The 15046-nt window shown below is 42.8% G+C and overlaps 1 protein-coding gene across 13 annotated transcripts in view; it reads left to right on the top strand.

The window, feature by feature from the left end:
- The window catches only part of PCBP2 (poly(rC) binding protein 2), a 22129-nt gene continuing 7083 nt past the window's right edge, over positions 1 to 15046 (top strand). Inside the window, exons 1-13 of one of the 13 annotated variants that reach the window (XM_032420404.1) lie at positions 15 to 74; positions 2441 to 2583; positions 3164 to 3187; positions 3279 to 3311; positions 3683 to 3799; positions 5792 to 5923; positions 7126 to 7254; positions 8295 to 8369; positions 10224 to 10316; positions 11477 to 11518; positions 12761 to 12833; positions 13348 to 13386; positions 14327 to 14379. In XM_032420404.1, the coding sequence (XP_032276295.1) occupies positions 2515 to 2583; positions 3164 to 3187; positions 3279 to 3311; positions 3683 to 3799; positions 5792 to 5923; positions 7126 to 7254; positions 8295 to 8369; positions 10224 to 10316; positions 11477 to 11518; positions 12761 to 12833; positions 13348 to 13386; positions 14327 to 14379 (879 nt within the window). In that variant the 5' untranslated portion in view covers positions 15 to 74; positions 2441 to 2514. Of the gene's footprint in view, positions 75 to 1973; positions 2584 to 3163; positions 3188 to 3278; positions 3312 to 3682; positions 3800 to 5791; positions 5924 to 7125; positions 7255 to 8282; positions 8370 to 10223; positions 10317 to 11476; positions 11519 to 12760; positions 12834 to 13347; positions 13387 to 14323; positions 14380 to 15046 lie in introns of those variants that run through there. The other 12 variants (XM_032420403.1, XM_032420402.1, XM_032420400.1 and 9 more) reach the window with 12 other exon arrangements.

Genomic DNA, 15046 nt, shown 5'->3' with positions numbered 1-15046 from the left:
GTTCCGCCCCCGGCCTCCCGCCCTTCCCCTTCCCGCCCGCTCCCCTTTTCCCCTCAGTCGCCTCGCGCCTGCAGGTAAGCTTCAAAATTCTCCCTCCGCCCCCAGCTATAGCTCTGTTTCCACTCTTGCCATCTTTCTCAGCGTGCTCCGGTTCTCGTCACGAGCCCCGGCCTTGCGTAGTACCGCGTGAGCGCCTACCCCCTCACTCTGGCTCGCCGGCCATTCACGCGAGGCCCTGGCTCAGGCGCGGCCTAGTAGGCCTCGCGCAAGGCCTACCCCCCTCCCCCCGCCTTTTCCCGGTGGCGGCTGCGCAGGAGTCAAGGAGGGCGCGCGCGCGGTAGGGGGGGCGGCGGTGGATTTGTTGGTTGAAGGGGGTGGGGGGAGGCGATGGCCGGCTTGCTGGCCGGGCGGGTGAGCGCGGCTCCCCGCGGGGGTCAGGCGCTGGCGCAGGCACACGAGGAGGCGCTACTAGTCCGGCCCCTCCCCCTGGATCGCAGCGCCCCCCCCCGACCGAACCGTTTATTTTTTTTTCCCTTCTCTTCTGGTGGAGGGATGGGGGGGGCATTTTTTAATTGGAAAATGTTTGGATGACCGAGGGGAGGGGGGCTGCGGAGTTAAAGAAAGGGTAAACGGGCTCCCAGTTACCGAGTTATTCAGGACGTTCTCTCGGGGTAACGAATTTTGAAATTACAAAATGCCTGCCGATATAGACCCAGGCCGAGCTATTTATAGGAGAAGGGGTAATGGACTGTAGGATTAACAGCTGGATTCCTGGGATTGGGTACACTTATATTGACCTAGTCAGGAGAACATGACAGGGATTTCTTGGATATTTGGAGTTAGAAATGCAGCTTTGTGCCTTAATCACGAAATGGCCTTCTAAAAGATTTTCAGTGTTCTTGCCCTTTCGTACTTGCGTTGTTGTAGTGTTTGTAAAGTGTTTCCTGTTACATTTGAGTGGAGATAAGGAGCTAAACTGCCAATATTTTACCGTATCTTATTTTAAAAAACAAAGTCATTCTTACAGACGTAACTCTGTCTCTTCCTTTCCACTCAGCCTCCCTCCCCCCCCAGCACTGTTGTTTTTCCATGAGTGAAAAGTGTTGAATTTTGGGATTTTGCCAGCAGTTAATTCTATTTTGAAGATGGGGGAATGAGGTGCCTTGGGGATGCAAAGCCCATCTTTTAAATCATGCTCTGGAGGTAACCACGGGGCAGCTTGCCATAAACAGAGTGATCTGGCAGCAACTTAAAAACACTTTTTAAATGTTTAGGGATGGGTTTTGTGTTAGAGCAAAGTTAAAACGGTGGCTGGTTTGTGAAGGGGGAAAACTAGTTGTGGGAGAGTTCATTGATGTTGAGTTTTGAAGGGATGGTTGCTAAAAATGTCACTGGAGAAATTTATCAACTTGGGAGAACCTTTTAAAGCTAAGGCTGTTAGGTCCTAAGGAGGTATCGTAGGAAAAGGTATATCCAAAAAACAAATTCTCTTTCTGCATGTAATTTGTTACTTCAAAACAGAAATATTGGGAACATTGTTTCAGAGGACAGATGGGGAAAGAGCTTTCTCTGTAGGAAGAGTTCATTACTGCTGTTGCTTAAAACAACTATACAATAAATTTTTAGCAATACCAGTTTTATTTTCATTGTTTTCTTTGGAAGAAAATTTAAGATTTAATAGATGTGAATAAAGATGAAGTGGTAACAAAGGTTAATACACAGAAGCAAGGAAGATTTTCAAATCCGAATGATTATCAAGTTGGGTTGGGAAAGGGAATAGAAGAAAGGACTCAGGCTGTGCTTAATGTACTGAGTGTTTTCCCAAAGGAGAATATGGAATCCCAGCCTTTGTAGAAGGCTTTCAGATAATGCCTTTTTCAGTGAGGCTGTTGATTTAAATCTTACTAAAATTATTCGGTGTCATCTGTCAAGATTAGAAATTTTAATGTGTGATACAGCTCAATTTTTTACCTAGAAATTGCTGTAAGTAAGAAAACTTTGTGTCCTTTCTAGCTTTCAACCTGAACTGCTACCTAACAGGGAAGCAAAAGGTCATCTGCCTCTCTGTAATTGGTTAGTTTGAGGTTTGGCCTCATGATTTCCAGGTGTTTCTGTATCCTGTCAAAGCTTATTCTGCTGAAGGACAAGTGCACTTTCAGCAGTTCCTTTACAACCATTGCCAATTGAAGGAATCTTCCTCATCCTGAGAGTCAGCGGAAGCCCTACCATTAAGGAGAGCAGACTGAAGTCTCCTTCCATACTCTTAACAGAACCTGAGCTGTAAATAGTTGTCATTAGTGTAGTTGTGCTGGATATATACAAGCTTGCCAAGTGATAGACTGTGATTTAAGGAAAAGAATCAGAACATTGATAATGGTGAAAATGATTTTAGGAACTATTTCTCCTGTTGTTTCTGATTTTGATCATGTTTGCATTTCAGTTTTTGGCTTTCACCCCCACCAGTGACCAAAGACTTGACCACTCAAAGTCCAGCTCCCCAGAACACTGCTCGACATGGACACCGGTGTGATTGAAGGTGGATTAAATGTCACTCTCACCATCCGGCTACTTATGCATGGAAAGGTATGCACCAGCTTGGGAAATTGGGTCATAGTAACTGCTCAGGGAGAGGCCAGGAAGAGAGGGCATGCATCTTGGAGCTCATCAGATTAGCACTGTGGGGCATCTGGCTTTAGCACTCTTCTCTATCAGAGTAGATGAGAGTGTAGTGGGAAAATGGACAGACTTTAGTAGGAAGCTCCACTGAGCAGGAAAGGCTTAACTGGAAGATGGAGCCAAAGACTGTCACATATCTGGATAATAAGATTTTGCCTGTGGAGGTTGCTATAGCTTGTGATAAGTAGATTTTCTCTGCCCAGACAACTTTGGGAAGCTTTTAGGGCGGGGGGTGGAGGGTGATGCATTTGGTACTTCAAAAAATAACATACTAAGCACAATAGCATTAAAACATTCCTGCATCATCATTCCTTCAAAATTCTTGGATATCTTCATTTATGTTTTGAGCAAAGCAAAGAAAAAGCCCACCCAATCCCCTTCCCTATAAATCTTAGTTTTCCCATTGCTTTGGACCGTTAAAAATTCCTTTTCATGATAACAAACACTTTGAGTTTCCTCTTATTGACGCTGGTTTTCTCCATTGCAGGAAGTTGGCAGTATCATCGGAAAGGTAAGACAGTGTCACTTCAACTCTAATTACTGTTTAGTCAGTCTGGGTTGAAATAGCAGTTGGAGCTCACTCTTGACTTTTCCTCTTACAGAAAGGAGAATCAGTTAAGAAGATGCGTGAGGAGGTGAGTTATGTGGGGGGAGTTTTAGGGACTGTTAAGTCCTTAAAGGAAAAATTTTCTTTAATGAGTGATTACAGGGGGGAATGTTGCAAAAGGAAAATGTGGTATTTTTCTGGCTTGGTTATTTGTAATGACATATAGTATGCTGGGAAATGTAGTTCCTGTGTCTCAGTTCATTCAAGCATTAAGGCAGCTTCTGTAGTCTGAGGACAAAAATGAGCAATGTTTGAAATGATGCTGAAATTGCCTTCTGTCAAGATAATGTATGTAATGTATGTAGGCAGTTCCTGGCTTATCTTATTTGGGGGGGGGGTTGTTTATATATGCTCAGATCTTTTTGTCTTATTTAACTCTTGGCTTTGTTTTTTATCCAGAGTGGTGCACGTATCAACATCTCAGAAGGGAATTGTCCTGAGAGAATTATCACTTTGGCTGGACCCACTAACGCCATCTTCAAAGCCTTTGCTATGATCATTGACAAACTGGAAGAGGTTTGTTGTTCTTTCATTCTGCACTTAGTCTTTGTTTTATTTTACTTTCGGGTGTTTTTTAAGTTTCATTTTTATTTTATTTATTTAGAGAGTGTTTGTGCCCTCATGAGAGAGGGAGAGGCAGAGACTCCTCAAGTAGACTCCTGCTGAGCGCAGAGCCTGACTCAGGGCTCAATCCCAGGACCCTGAGATCATGACCTGAACCAAAATCAAGAGTTGGCCACTCAAATAACTGAGCCACCCAGACACCCCTCTCCATTTAGTCTTCCTTTTAAAGTGCTTCTAGATAACTTAGTGATTTTCTGAGAACTTTTAATTAATTAATTTATTTTTAAGATTTTATTTATTTGACAGACACAGAGAGGGAACACAAGCAGGGGGAGTGGGAGAGGGAGAAGCAGGCTTCCCGCCAAGCGGGGAGTCCGATGTGGGGGCTCGATCCCAGGACCCCAGGATCATGACCTGAGCCGAAGGCAGACGCTTAACGACTGAGCCACCCAGGCACCCCTTCTGAGAACTTTTTAAATTCAAGAACAGAATGGATCATAAATATCTACGAATGGGTCCTTTGCCCCCCCCCCCCACTTTCAGTGTCCCCAAAATTTGACCATTAAGTCACTTGAATCATTAAATAGCTTGACTATTACCAGGGACTCAGCATAAAAAAATTGTGTGAAAAACTAGCATCTTTTATTTTCATTTTTTGACCGACAGTTTTGAAGGTATGACAGTACTTCATTACTAAACGTTATGTCCCCTGATTTATAGTTGAGTGAGCCTAAATGTGCTTTCTTTAGGTGCCTTGGTGAACACTACTATATACTATAAATACAGGTGCCTTTCAACCTTGGATATAGTTACATTTTTTAAGAAAATCTGTCTGAAATGTTGTGTCAGACCGATACTTGAAGGGAGGGAATGTTTATAGGTTATCAGAAGCAAAATACCAGTGCCAGAGGTTTTTTGGCAGAGGGAAGTTTTTTTTTTGTTCACCAAGGTACCTCAGCCTTCAGACATTGAACAGTCTTTGCCCTAGGTCTTGTCTTCTTCAGCCTCCTCCCGCTCTTCAGTAATGCTGCTAATCATGCATTTGACACTACAGGCGGAGGAGAGCTGTTGGCTGCTGCTTGGGTTGGTGGTTGGATATTTAATGGTGCCTGAAATTTTATCATGGCCAAGATCAGAAATGTTATCTTTTGACCTGCAAGGCCCTGCTAATCCAGAGTCTGAAGCTTAAAAAACATTCAGAAGATCTGTTCATAGTTTAACATGTCCTTGACTTTAAAGGCTTATGTTTAAGCACTTTCCAGGTCCAGCTATTGCATAGAGATTAGGCTGAGAAGTGATGTTTAAACCACTTAATCCTCAGGAGGCTAAATTTAACTAGGCTAAAACCATGACTTTTGGATGTAGCATATTGTTATGGGAAAGATGGTGGGCTTTGGAGCCAATACAGTCTTTTAATTTCAAATCTACAGCTTTTTAGATGTGATTGGGGTTGAGTACTCTGCCTCAATTTCGTTATCTGCGTGATGGTGATATTAGCAAGAAATTAAAATAATGATACAAAGAAGCACACAACTTAATCTTACCAGTTTTCTAAGAGGACAGGATTGGTTCTTTGAATATTGGGTTGCGTTGTTTCATCTTTCTCTTAATATTTTATTTAATTTTGACTTCAAGATTGTTTTACTTTGCAGTCAGCTCTAATTTCCAAAACTAATAATATCATTTTTCTTCCTACAACCCCCCCCCCCCCCAATGAAGGCAACTGTATTTAGGGCTAATTCTGAGGAAATTTGTAGGTATTTTTTTATCTTTTCAGAAATAGTTGTTTTGGGGGCGGGGGAGGCAATATTTGAACTTTCGCTGATGGTAGATCATGACATAATATGTCCCTTATAAGGTTAAAACAGTTCTGTTATAGCAGTTACGGGTCCCAGGCATCTGCTTAAACTTAATTCTTCTGTTCTGATGAATTTCTTTTTGAAGGACATCAGCAGCTCTATGACCAATAGTACAGCTGCCAGTAGACCCCCAGTTACCCTGAGGCTGGTGGTCCCTGCTAGTCAGTGTGGCTCTCTCATCGGGAAAGGTGGTTGCAAGATCAAAGAAATACGAGAGGTTGGTAACTTTTGTTGTCTTCAGAAGGTTTATTTTAAATGTGGCTTCCTCTATTAATAGCTCTTAGTATGGCTAGGGAAAGTTCATATTTGAGATGAAGATTATTAAAGTAACAGTTCTAGATGATTACAATTTATGTAATGGGAAGAAAAGGATTGTACCATTGATGAATACCTAAAAATGTGTAGGTTTTTTTTTTTTTTTTTTAACAATTCATATGTCATAACAAGTCAGAAGGTTAACTAGAATTTCTAACTGTTGAATATGACTGGTTTCCTTTTTTTTTTTTTCCTTTTTATTTTAGAGAGCACTGTGCTGGGGAGTGGGGGGGACGGAGGGAGAGAGAGAATCCCAGGCAGGCTCCTTGCCCAGCACGGAGCCCAACATGAGGCTTGATCCCACTACCCTGAGATCATGACCTGAACTGAAATCAAGAGTCGGACACCTGACTGAGCCACCCAGGCGCCCCCTGTTTCCATTTTTTTTATTTGGCAACTTTTCCATGAGACTACATAATTTTTTCTTATGTTAAGAAGATTACAGTTTGATATATAATAATAGGATGTATTTTCCTTGACCAAACTCCTAAATAGCAAGGGGAAAACAGGAAGGTGTATTAAGTTGTAGTTGTAATTGTGCTCCCTTTTGAACTGTGGCATTTACATTGAATTATGGAAGCTTTTAATAGGAGTTACTGAATTGGATGTTGGAATGAAATTTGAGTGGCTCCTAAAGGAGTTTTCAGGAGCTTATTGTATATGCCATGAGAGCAAGGATTTTGGTTTTGTTTGATGTATTCCAAGCAACCGGAATGGTGCCTGACACATAGAATGGGCTTAATATAAATATTTGTTCAATAAGAGAATGAAAAGTGGGTGATACTTGCGGAGATTTTGTTTGATGGCCCATGAAGCTATCATTAGCTAGCTATCATTTCTAGAAGGGCCTTTTTCTTGAGAACAGCTTAAATTTAGGCTGTTATTCAGGTTTATTCTTGACTTTCAGAGGCTAATTTATTTATAACTGTGATTAAACAGTCCTATCTGGAATAAGGGAAGAGTGGGAAGGGAGGATAAAAAGGGTAAAATAGGAGATGGGATAAGTATCTCTACTGAGTGTTAGACTCTAAAATCGCTGATTGGGGAATTGGAAGAGTATGAGCTGTTTTTATCTGATTTTTAAAATTTCTTTTTACCCCAAAGAGTACAGGGGCTCAGGTCCAGGTGGCGGGGGATATGCTCCCCAACTCAACTGAGCGGGCCATCACTATTGCTGGCATTCCGCAATCCATCATTGAGTGTGTGAAACAGATCTGCGTGGTCATGTTGGAGGTAAGCCCTCAGGCTCATGCTGAGAATGGGGGGAGGGTGATTCTAGGGAGACAGACTGATCTATATTTAGTAAGACTAGAATTAGGTGAAGCTGTTAGAAGCTTCCAGTGGGGGTGGGGAAGAGGTTCCCTGAGTTCATATTTTCCTCCCCCCAGCTTTGACTTTTCTTATAGTCTGAGCAAAAATAGAAATTGTTAAGCAGCAGTCATCTTTTGGTTTACAGCAATTCTAGTAGGGTTGGTAGGGGAAGATTCACTACTTGGACTGAGTGGACAAAAGATGTAACTGGGTTCCTGAGAAGCTGAGTTAAGTTGCCTTTGGATTACAGTATTTTGGCTATGTGCAACTTTGACACATTCTTCAAGTTAATTTGTTTTAAGGCAGGATTATATTCAGGACATTTATATAAGAGAAGATTTATCCGTAACGGTGTTTTTGAATGATTTATGAGGTCCTGGTAGCATATGTTATTCAGTTAAAGTAAGAATAGCAAAATTAAAGGAAAATAAACCTTTTTAGAATTGTTATGGAATTGGTCCCATGTTGCATGAGAAAGGAAAGTAGGATTTTCAAGTAGAGTTTAGGAAAATGTTGACTGAACCTACTATTTTTCTTGACAGTGTCTGTATTATCTTAGGTATAATACTGGGGTACTTTATTTCCTATTTTGGCTTCGTTTTTTTATATAGGCCAAAATGTAAGATCTTAAATTGCCAACTATATACGTACGCATAGAGGTTTGTCATGTTCATTAGGTTTATTTGAAAACGTGGAAATAATGCGTAAATTATTACAGGGGAATCTACCTTGATGAGAATTAGTGTGAGCTGTGTAGTCCACGGACCCATCTTAACTGCTTTAAAGGCAAATAACTGCAGATGATTTGAGATTAGATCTAGCCAGAGACAACGTTGGTAGGTGAGGGGATGGAAATTAATACAGTTTTAATTTAACTGATCTGTGTGAGCTTAAGCCACACAGCTGAAGCAGCTTTGAAACCTTATCTCTTTTTGTTTTTTTCCCCTCTGACTCTCTCCCAGTCCCCCCCGAAGGGCGTGACCATCCCGTACCGGCCCAAGCCGTCCAGTTCTCCAGTCATCTTTGCAGGTGGTCAGGTAAGAAAGTTCTTATTGGTGGGCTAGAATGAACAAGGATTATATTTGAAATGTCAACTTTGCCAGCAGCGCACCAGGCCACTCTGCATGCTTGCTGAAACCTGTACTCTGGCCATTAGTTTGACCTGCTTTTAGTTTTATTTTTTTGTACTGGAGAAAGCTATGAATGCCAAGCCCTTACTTAATTTTTAGCAGACAATGGGAGTTTTGTAGGCACTCGGAAGGGGGAATTTACTTGGTAATTTAAGGTGGGTTGGGTTAGAAGAAAGGGTAAAATGGCCTTGGTGTCACTACTTCTCTCCCTCTCCCACCACCCCATCCATGCTTTTTTATGTGTGGGGTGTTCTTTAGAGGTCTGAATAAAAGTAGCAAAGAACTGGACCTCTGAAGGAGATTCTGGATGGTGGTCTCAAAATTGGGGGGTCCTAAACTTGAGTGTCCTACAAACTTCCCCTTCCCCCCCACCTCACCTCCCCTACTCCTACCCCTTCACTCCCAAACTCCAGTGAATTGTTCCCCCAGGCTCTTAACCTCATAAACGCTGGTTTGAACCCACATGGCATAACTTAAACCAGCCGGGGTAAGGGTTCAGTGTATGAGAATAGAAGGGGGAGAGCATGTTGGGCTGTGGTGCTATGATCTTTGGTGTTAGAGTAAGAACACCAAAGCACCCCCTTGGCCTCTTTCTACTTCACCCACCTAAACTCTTGATCCTTGGCACATGGTTTATTCTGAAGTTAGATTTGTATGACAAGAGCATGGAATAGAACCATGATAGTTTTCTGCTTCGTTGGTTAGTATTTAAGGAGTAGGTAGGTAGGTCAGTTTTGTAAATGTTGGGGTTCAGGTTGAAATAGTGACCTTCATTTTGGTGGTTGCCTAAGCAAGTGCATTGCTCAGAATGCCTTTTCCCAATGAGGGGCTGGCCTGTTACAAGCACACTTAATTAGTTCCATCTTGTGTTTGAATTGGGGGAAGCAAAAGCTTGAAGTCCATCTCATTCACGTTCTATTTTGAGTTGGCATAAAACTGAACAAGATTTTGGAGACTTAGTTTGTCATGTGCTTTTGGGAGCTTTCACAAGAAATCATGTCGCAGTGCTACCTTGAGACAGTTTAGTACTTTGCCTTGTTTAAACCAGATTGGTTAAAGGGTTCTGTCGGTCTGGATAGTCGGGCAGGATAAACAAAGGCCCAGAGTCAGTATAGCAAGGAGGCTTAGCCTTAGGAGTTTTCCCTTCTCCCCAGAAACTCTAGGTTCCTGCTCTTCTGGATTCTTCCACTGCCATTTGGGATTATAAAGAGTCCCATGCTGTGCAGCAGCAATCCTCTCTATAATTCTTCATTTCCCTTTCCTTTCCTCCTTTTTCCACCTCCCCCTTCTTACCTCTTTGCTTCCCCACCTCCCTCCCCCCCTCCCCCCCCTTTATTCAGTTGACCACCCTCTAAAGGCTTGAAGCTTCTTTCATGAGTGGCCCTGATTATTCCCATGGGCCTTTTTAAATGGACTGGTTCATGCAACGTCCACAGATGGACCTGTATCTTTTGTTCCTTTGTGACAAAAGTGGGCTCTGTAGGGGTTCAACTTAATCCCACACTGACCAGTAGCTGGCATCAGCTCTGTTGCCCCATCCCTTCATTCTTACTGAAAATAGCCCAATTGTGCGGTGTGATACCTGCCACAAGGTAACTTTTTTTTTTAAATTCACTGATTGCAGCTCGTTTCAAATTGTGTCGTGAGCTCCTTTTTAAAGGAAAAGAAAAAATTAAACAACTTTTTTTGTGTGAATTTCATGCTGGTGACAAGGTGCCGGATTGACAGCCCTGGAGACTGAAATCCTCTATTTATCCACAGGACAGGTACAGCACAGGCAGCGACAGTGCGAGCTTTCCCCACACCACCCCGTCCATGTGCCTCAACCCTGACCTGGAGGGACCACCTCTAGAGGTGAGAGGGGATGTTCAGTCTCCAAGGCTCACTCAATCCTTCCGCCTCAGCCGAGACTGCCAACACGCGGGGGGCCAGTGGCGCTGGTGATTTTTATGCTGTGGACACCACCTGTCCACGGGGACCTGGACTGACCCCCCCCACCTCATTTCACACAGGCCGCGTAGCCCACCAGATGGTAACACCAACTCTCTTTTTTTTTTCTTTTTTTTTTCCTTTTTTTCCTTTTTTTTCCTTTTTTCCTTTTTTTTTTCTTTTTTTTTTTTGTTGTTGTTCAACCCCTCTTCCCCATCTCCCACTCTTCCTATCCCATTTTCACCTTCCTACCCCCACCTGGGTGCACTTTTGGGGGGTACTGGCCACTGTGATGTGAAAAGCTTCACATCCTGTTAACCAGCCACTCCTTCCCCTCCCTTCCTGTTCCTCCTCCTTGTCCCCCTCCCCATTGCCCTGAAGACCCAGCTCCCTTTTTGGAGGTTATGGTGTGGGGGGAGGAGGGTGTAGTGGGAGCTGCAAGTGCCTTTTATGGAGGGGGGGTGGGAGAAGGTGCAGGGTTTAGAACACAGTGATTTGTTTTATTTATTTATTTATTTTGCATTCCTGTGGTCAGCTCCCTAGTGTTAGGTACTCTGCTAGCTTCCAGTGCATTTAACGTCTTCAGGCAGATGTAGAGAAAAATAAGGTAGGGATAGGGAAAGGGAAGTGTTTCAAAACATGCCACGTAGGTTTGTGCAAATACAAATCATTCATATCACCATGACCGGTATATAAGGGTTGGGGTGGTTGAGGGAAGAGAACATTTTTCCTCCTAGGCTGTCTTGTATATAGGGAAAAAGAAGGGGGTTTGGTCAATCGAGGCATTGCTTAATCCCACTTCCCACCTTTCCATTAAGAAACAAATGTGTATTTTGCCTTTGATTGCAGGGAACATGGCTCCCTTCATAGGCTTCCTGGAATAAGGCATCATATTTAGGTTTCAAAGAAGGCCAACTCAGGTCTGACTGTGTTTGTGAGATACCATCTACTGCCTCAATCTCTGGCCTCCCCCATCTCTAGTTCAACTCTGGCTTCCTGGCTAGTTGAAATCTGTCTCCCCTTCTCCCACTGGGTGGCTGTCCGTGATTGGTTTTTTAATAGGAACTGTTTTCCTCCTTTTGTAGGCCTATACCATTCAAGGACAGTATGCCATTCCACAGCCAGATGTAAGTTTTGTTTTCACTTCTTGTTTTGAAAAGCTCCCTCTCCCATCCAAAATTGTTTCATTCTTTCTTCCACATAGGCAGAAGTGAGTTGGGTCTTAAACATTTATAGTATTTTCCTCATAAGGTGAACCTCGTATTTTGGGCCTTAAATAATCTTTAATCAGGGCCACAGTAGCACCTTGTTTGCTTTTTGACGTAATCATTGGAAATTTGAATTCAGCAGATTATTAGATTCTGCTTTCCCCATATTCCAGATTATTCTATCTAAAAGAGAGAAGTGTTCCACGGTATATTGTGATTTATTATCCAGGGCACAGTTTAAATTGACAGTGGACTGACTGTGCATCTCTTCATAGAGTCCTTTCCATGGGTGGGGGGGGTGGGAGGTTGGGTTTGTCTTTGGGTACTCCTCAATTTGAGGTGACAATTTAAAAAGCATCTGGGCGGGTGGGAAAGGGGCTTATTTTGCACAGGGAGGGATAAGCTGAATATTTGGGGATTCGACTCAATAAAACCTTTCTTGCCACTAAACACTCTATTTAAAAGCACTGGTATTCAGACTTCGTGTAAGGGCATTTCTCTCTGCACTTTCCTCTGTCATTACTAACCCTTTCAGGTGCTGAGCATTAGACTTGGGAAGTTGGGTTTGGTTCTTGGCTTGGCCCAGGAGGGGAAGTAGCCTTGAGGAGGGATTGTTTTACAACAGCCAGGAGAGTTTATATAGGTGAAGAAAAATAGCTGTAGAAATCCATTGGGAGGGGGTGGGGCTGAGCCCAGTTTGGTTTCATCTTAATCTCTCTCCTCCTTGCAGTCTCCCTGCCCCCTCATCTCCTTCCCTTCTCCCAGTACTGGAAGAACCCTGCATGGTGTGTTTCCCCTAGCACCACTGCACAGTTTGTTTACCTAGCCTGTCTGCTTGTCCCGGGGGCAACTGTTGCAATGGCTGCAAACACCTTCATTAAGTAGCCCACAAGGGGATGGTTGTCGGGCAGGTGCTGCTGCTTTTCTTTTCACACACCCAAAATGCATTCATTCTCTTGTACTGATGCCCTTCTAACTCTTACCTTCATATTCTGCCCATCTCCAGGATTGTGGTATAAGTCCCATCTTTACCCTGTGTTGTAGTTTGAGTAGTAGAGTCAACTTTGGGGATCAGGAGCTCTGCATTTTCAATTTTGAATATGCTTGAGCCCTGACTCTGTTACTCTTCTAATGCCAACCTCTCCTGTTTCCTCCCTGCAGTTGACCAAGCTGCACCAGTTGGCAATGCAACAGTCTCATTTTCCCATGACGCATGGCAACACCGGATTCAGTGGTATGGATACCTCAGTGTTTATTTCTGTAAAGTGTAGTGCAAGACAGAGGCCAGCCCCAAGGTCTCAGTTTGACATCTGTTTAAAACATACTTCATTACCCAGCATCCTGCTGGTTTAAACTTGCCTGTCTTCTATCGCTAAACCGAAGGAGGTAATGTGTTTGTTAACTTGGTTTTCATTTGGGGTGAGTTATTCTTTTTTTAAAAAAAAAAAAAAAAAAAAAAAAAAAGGCCCTGGAAGGTTTGGGGTGAGGTCTGGGGATGCTTGTCAGGCAAAGGGTAGGCTAATATTTCTTCCCATCCTCACTGCTGCCCCTTTGATCTGATTGGCACCCCCTTTCTCTCCACCAGCTATTCACAGATCTGGGTAGAAAATCCATTTGTGCCAAATTGTGTAGTGGTTTTTGGTTTTGTTTTGTTTTGTTTTTGGGGCTTTTTTTTCTGTATAAGGAATAACTTGTCCGATAGGGTTAGGATGAGACCACCAAACTCATTTTCACTTGTATCTTAACAGGCATTGAATCCAGCTCTCCAGAGGTGAAAGGCTATTGGGGTAATGATTAAAAAAAAAAATCTGTAGTATTCTACTGTTATATTAATAAACTGGTGGGAGTCTTGTTTCACTGCCCATGACATACCAGCAAGATGCACATGGCAGAAAGGAGCTGAGAGAGCAAAGGGGTGGGCCTGGTGCCCCTGAGGGTCCCTTGATGGATCTGGCCAACCCCCTTCTAAAAATGTTGAGTTTAGAGGCCACAGCTGAGAGCAGGACTAGCTTTGAGAATTAGCCAGCCAGCCTGGTCCTTTCCAGGTGTCAGTATTATTGATGGGTATGGGTGTTTGCTGATGGGATTTTTTTTTTTCTTTTTCTTTGGAAAGCAAAATAAAAACCAGAACAAATTACTGAGCAATTGAGGAAAAGACAGGGAATAAATCTGGAGAAATGAACTCCCCTCACCTGGGTGCCATTTCATTCTATTTGACCTTCAAGTGTAGGTTAGGGTTGGGGGAGGTGTTAATCTGATACAGGTATATTTAAAGCAACTCTGCATGTCTGCCAAAAGTCCATGGTACCCAGTAACAGGCATGATATTGGCACTGGTGCTAGTGAGCATCAGGTGAGATAAAATTGGAACACAACAGCAGCAGGAAATCCTAAGCAGAAAAGGGGAGCAGTGCAGAAGGATTTGGTTAGATTTTGGTCCTACCACATTCCCTTGCCCCTGGCTTCCATCCACTTACACCCTGATAGGCTGGGCTTTGCAGGAAATGGCATGAAATCAGCTTTTCTGAGTTTACAGAGGAACCTTTCCAGCATTATTTCTGTACCCCTTTCCCCCTCTTTCCTCCTTGGAGGCTTCCAAGTTAGTGATGAATCCCAACAGCCAATGCTGGGTTTCCAGTTTGTTTCCTTCTGTTAGGTTAATGTGCAAATCAGTGGGGGTTTGTTTGCTATGCATTGAACTTCCTTGCTCTCTTCTGTCTTTTAGCAGGTTTGGATGCATCTGCTCAGACTACTTCTCATGAACTCACCATTCCAAATGATGTGAGTATAATTAATAGGGTTGCATGGGATAAAAATAAGAGTTGATGCAGTGTCATGCCATTCTTAAGGCCTAGGGAAAGAAATGGGTTTTTTTTAAGATCCCAAATTAAAATTTTAAAAGTATGTAGAATCATAAATAAAAACTGATGGAGAAAATAGGTAAAACTATTGTGTTGAGGTATCGTGAGGGAGAAAACCATTTTTGTCTCAGATATAAATTCCCATTGGCCATAGTTTCTTGGATGATCTGAAGCCTTATCCTTAAAGCAGAGGCCATTGAATGTTATGTCCAACATGGTAGTCACTAACCGCATGTGGCTATTTAAATTGTGAGAATAATAAAATAATCTCAATTTCTCAGTCTCACTAGCTACACTAAAGGTTTTCAATAATCACGTGTTATTAGTGTCTACAGTATTGAACAATATGAATGTAGACCAATTTTTTATTTTTTCCAGAGGCAAAAGCATTATAAATTAGGCAGAATTCTTATCAGTATATTAAAATGGTGATCATAGCAGGATGAGTTTAGGCATCTTTGTTGCCAAAAACCAGAGACCTTTATTATTCCTAGCCATGAGAAACTGGTTTGTTAGCCTGTTGGCTCTGATTTATTTTGTCTTTGGATTGGTACTCTAGGAAATGAGCTAATGCTCCTCGGAGTCAG

Source organism: Phoca vitulina, unplaced genomic scaffold, assembly GCF_004348235.1.
Source record: "Phoca vitulina isolate PV1807 unplaced genomic scaffold, GSC_HSeal_1.0 scaffold23, whole genome shotgun sequence".
NCBI classification, from domain to species: Eukaryota; Metazoa; Chordata; class Mammalia; order Carnivora; family Phocidae; genus Phoca; species Phoca vitulina.
The sequence above is the reverse complement of the archived record's forward strand: the minus strand, read 5'-3'. Positions and strand labels throughout refer to the sequence as shown.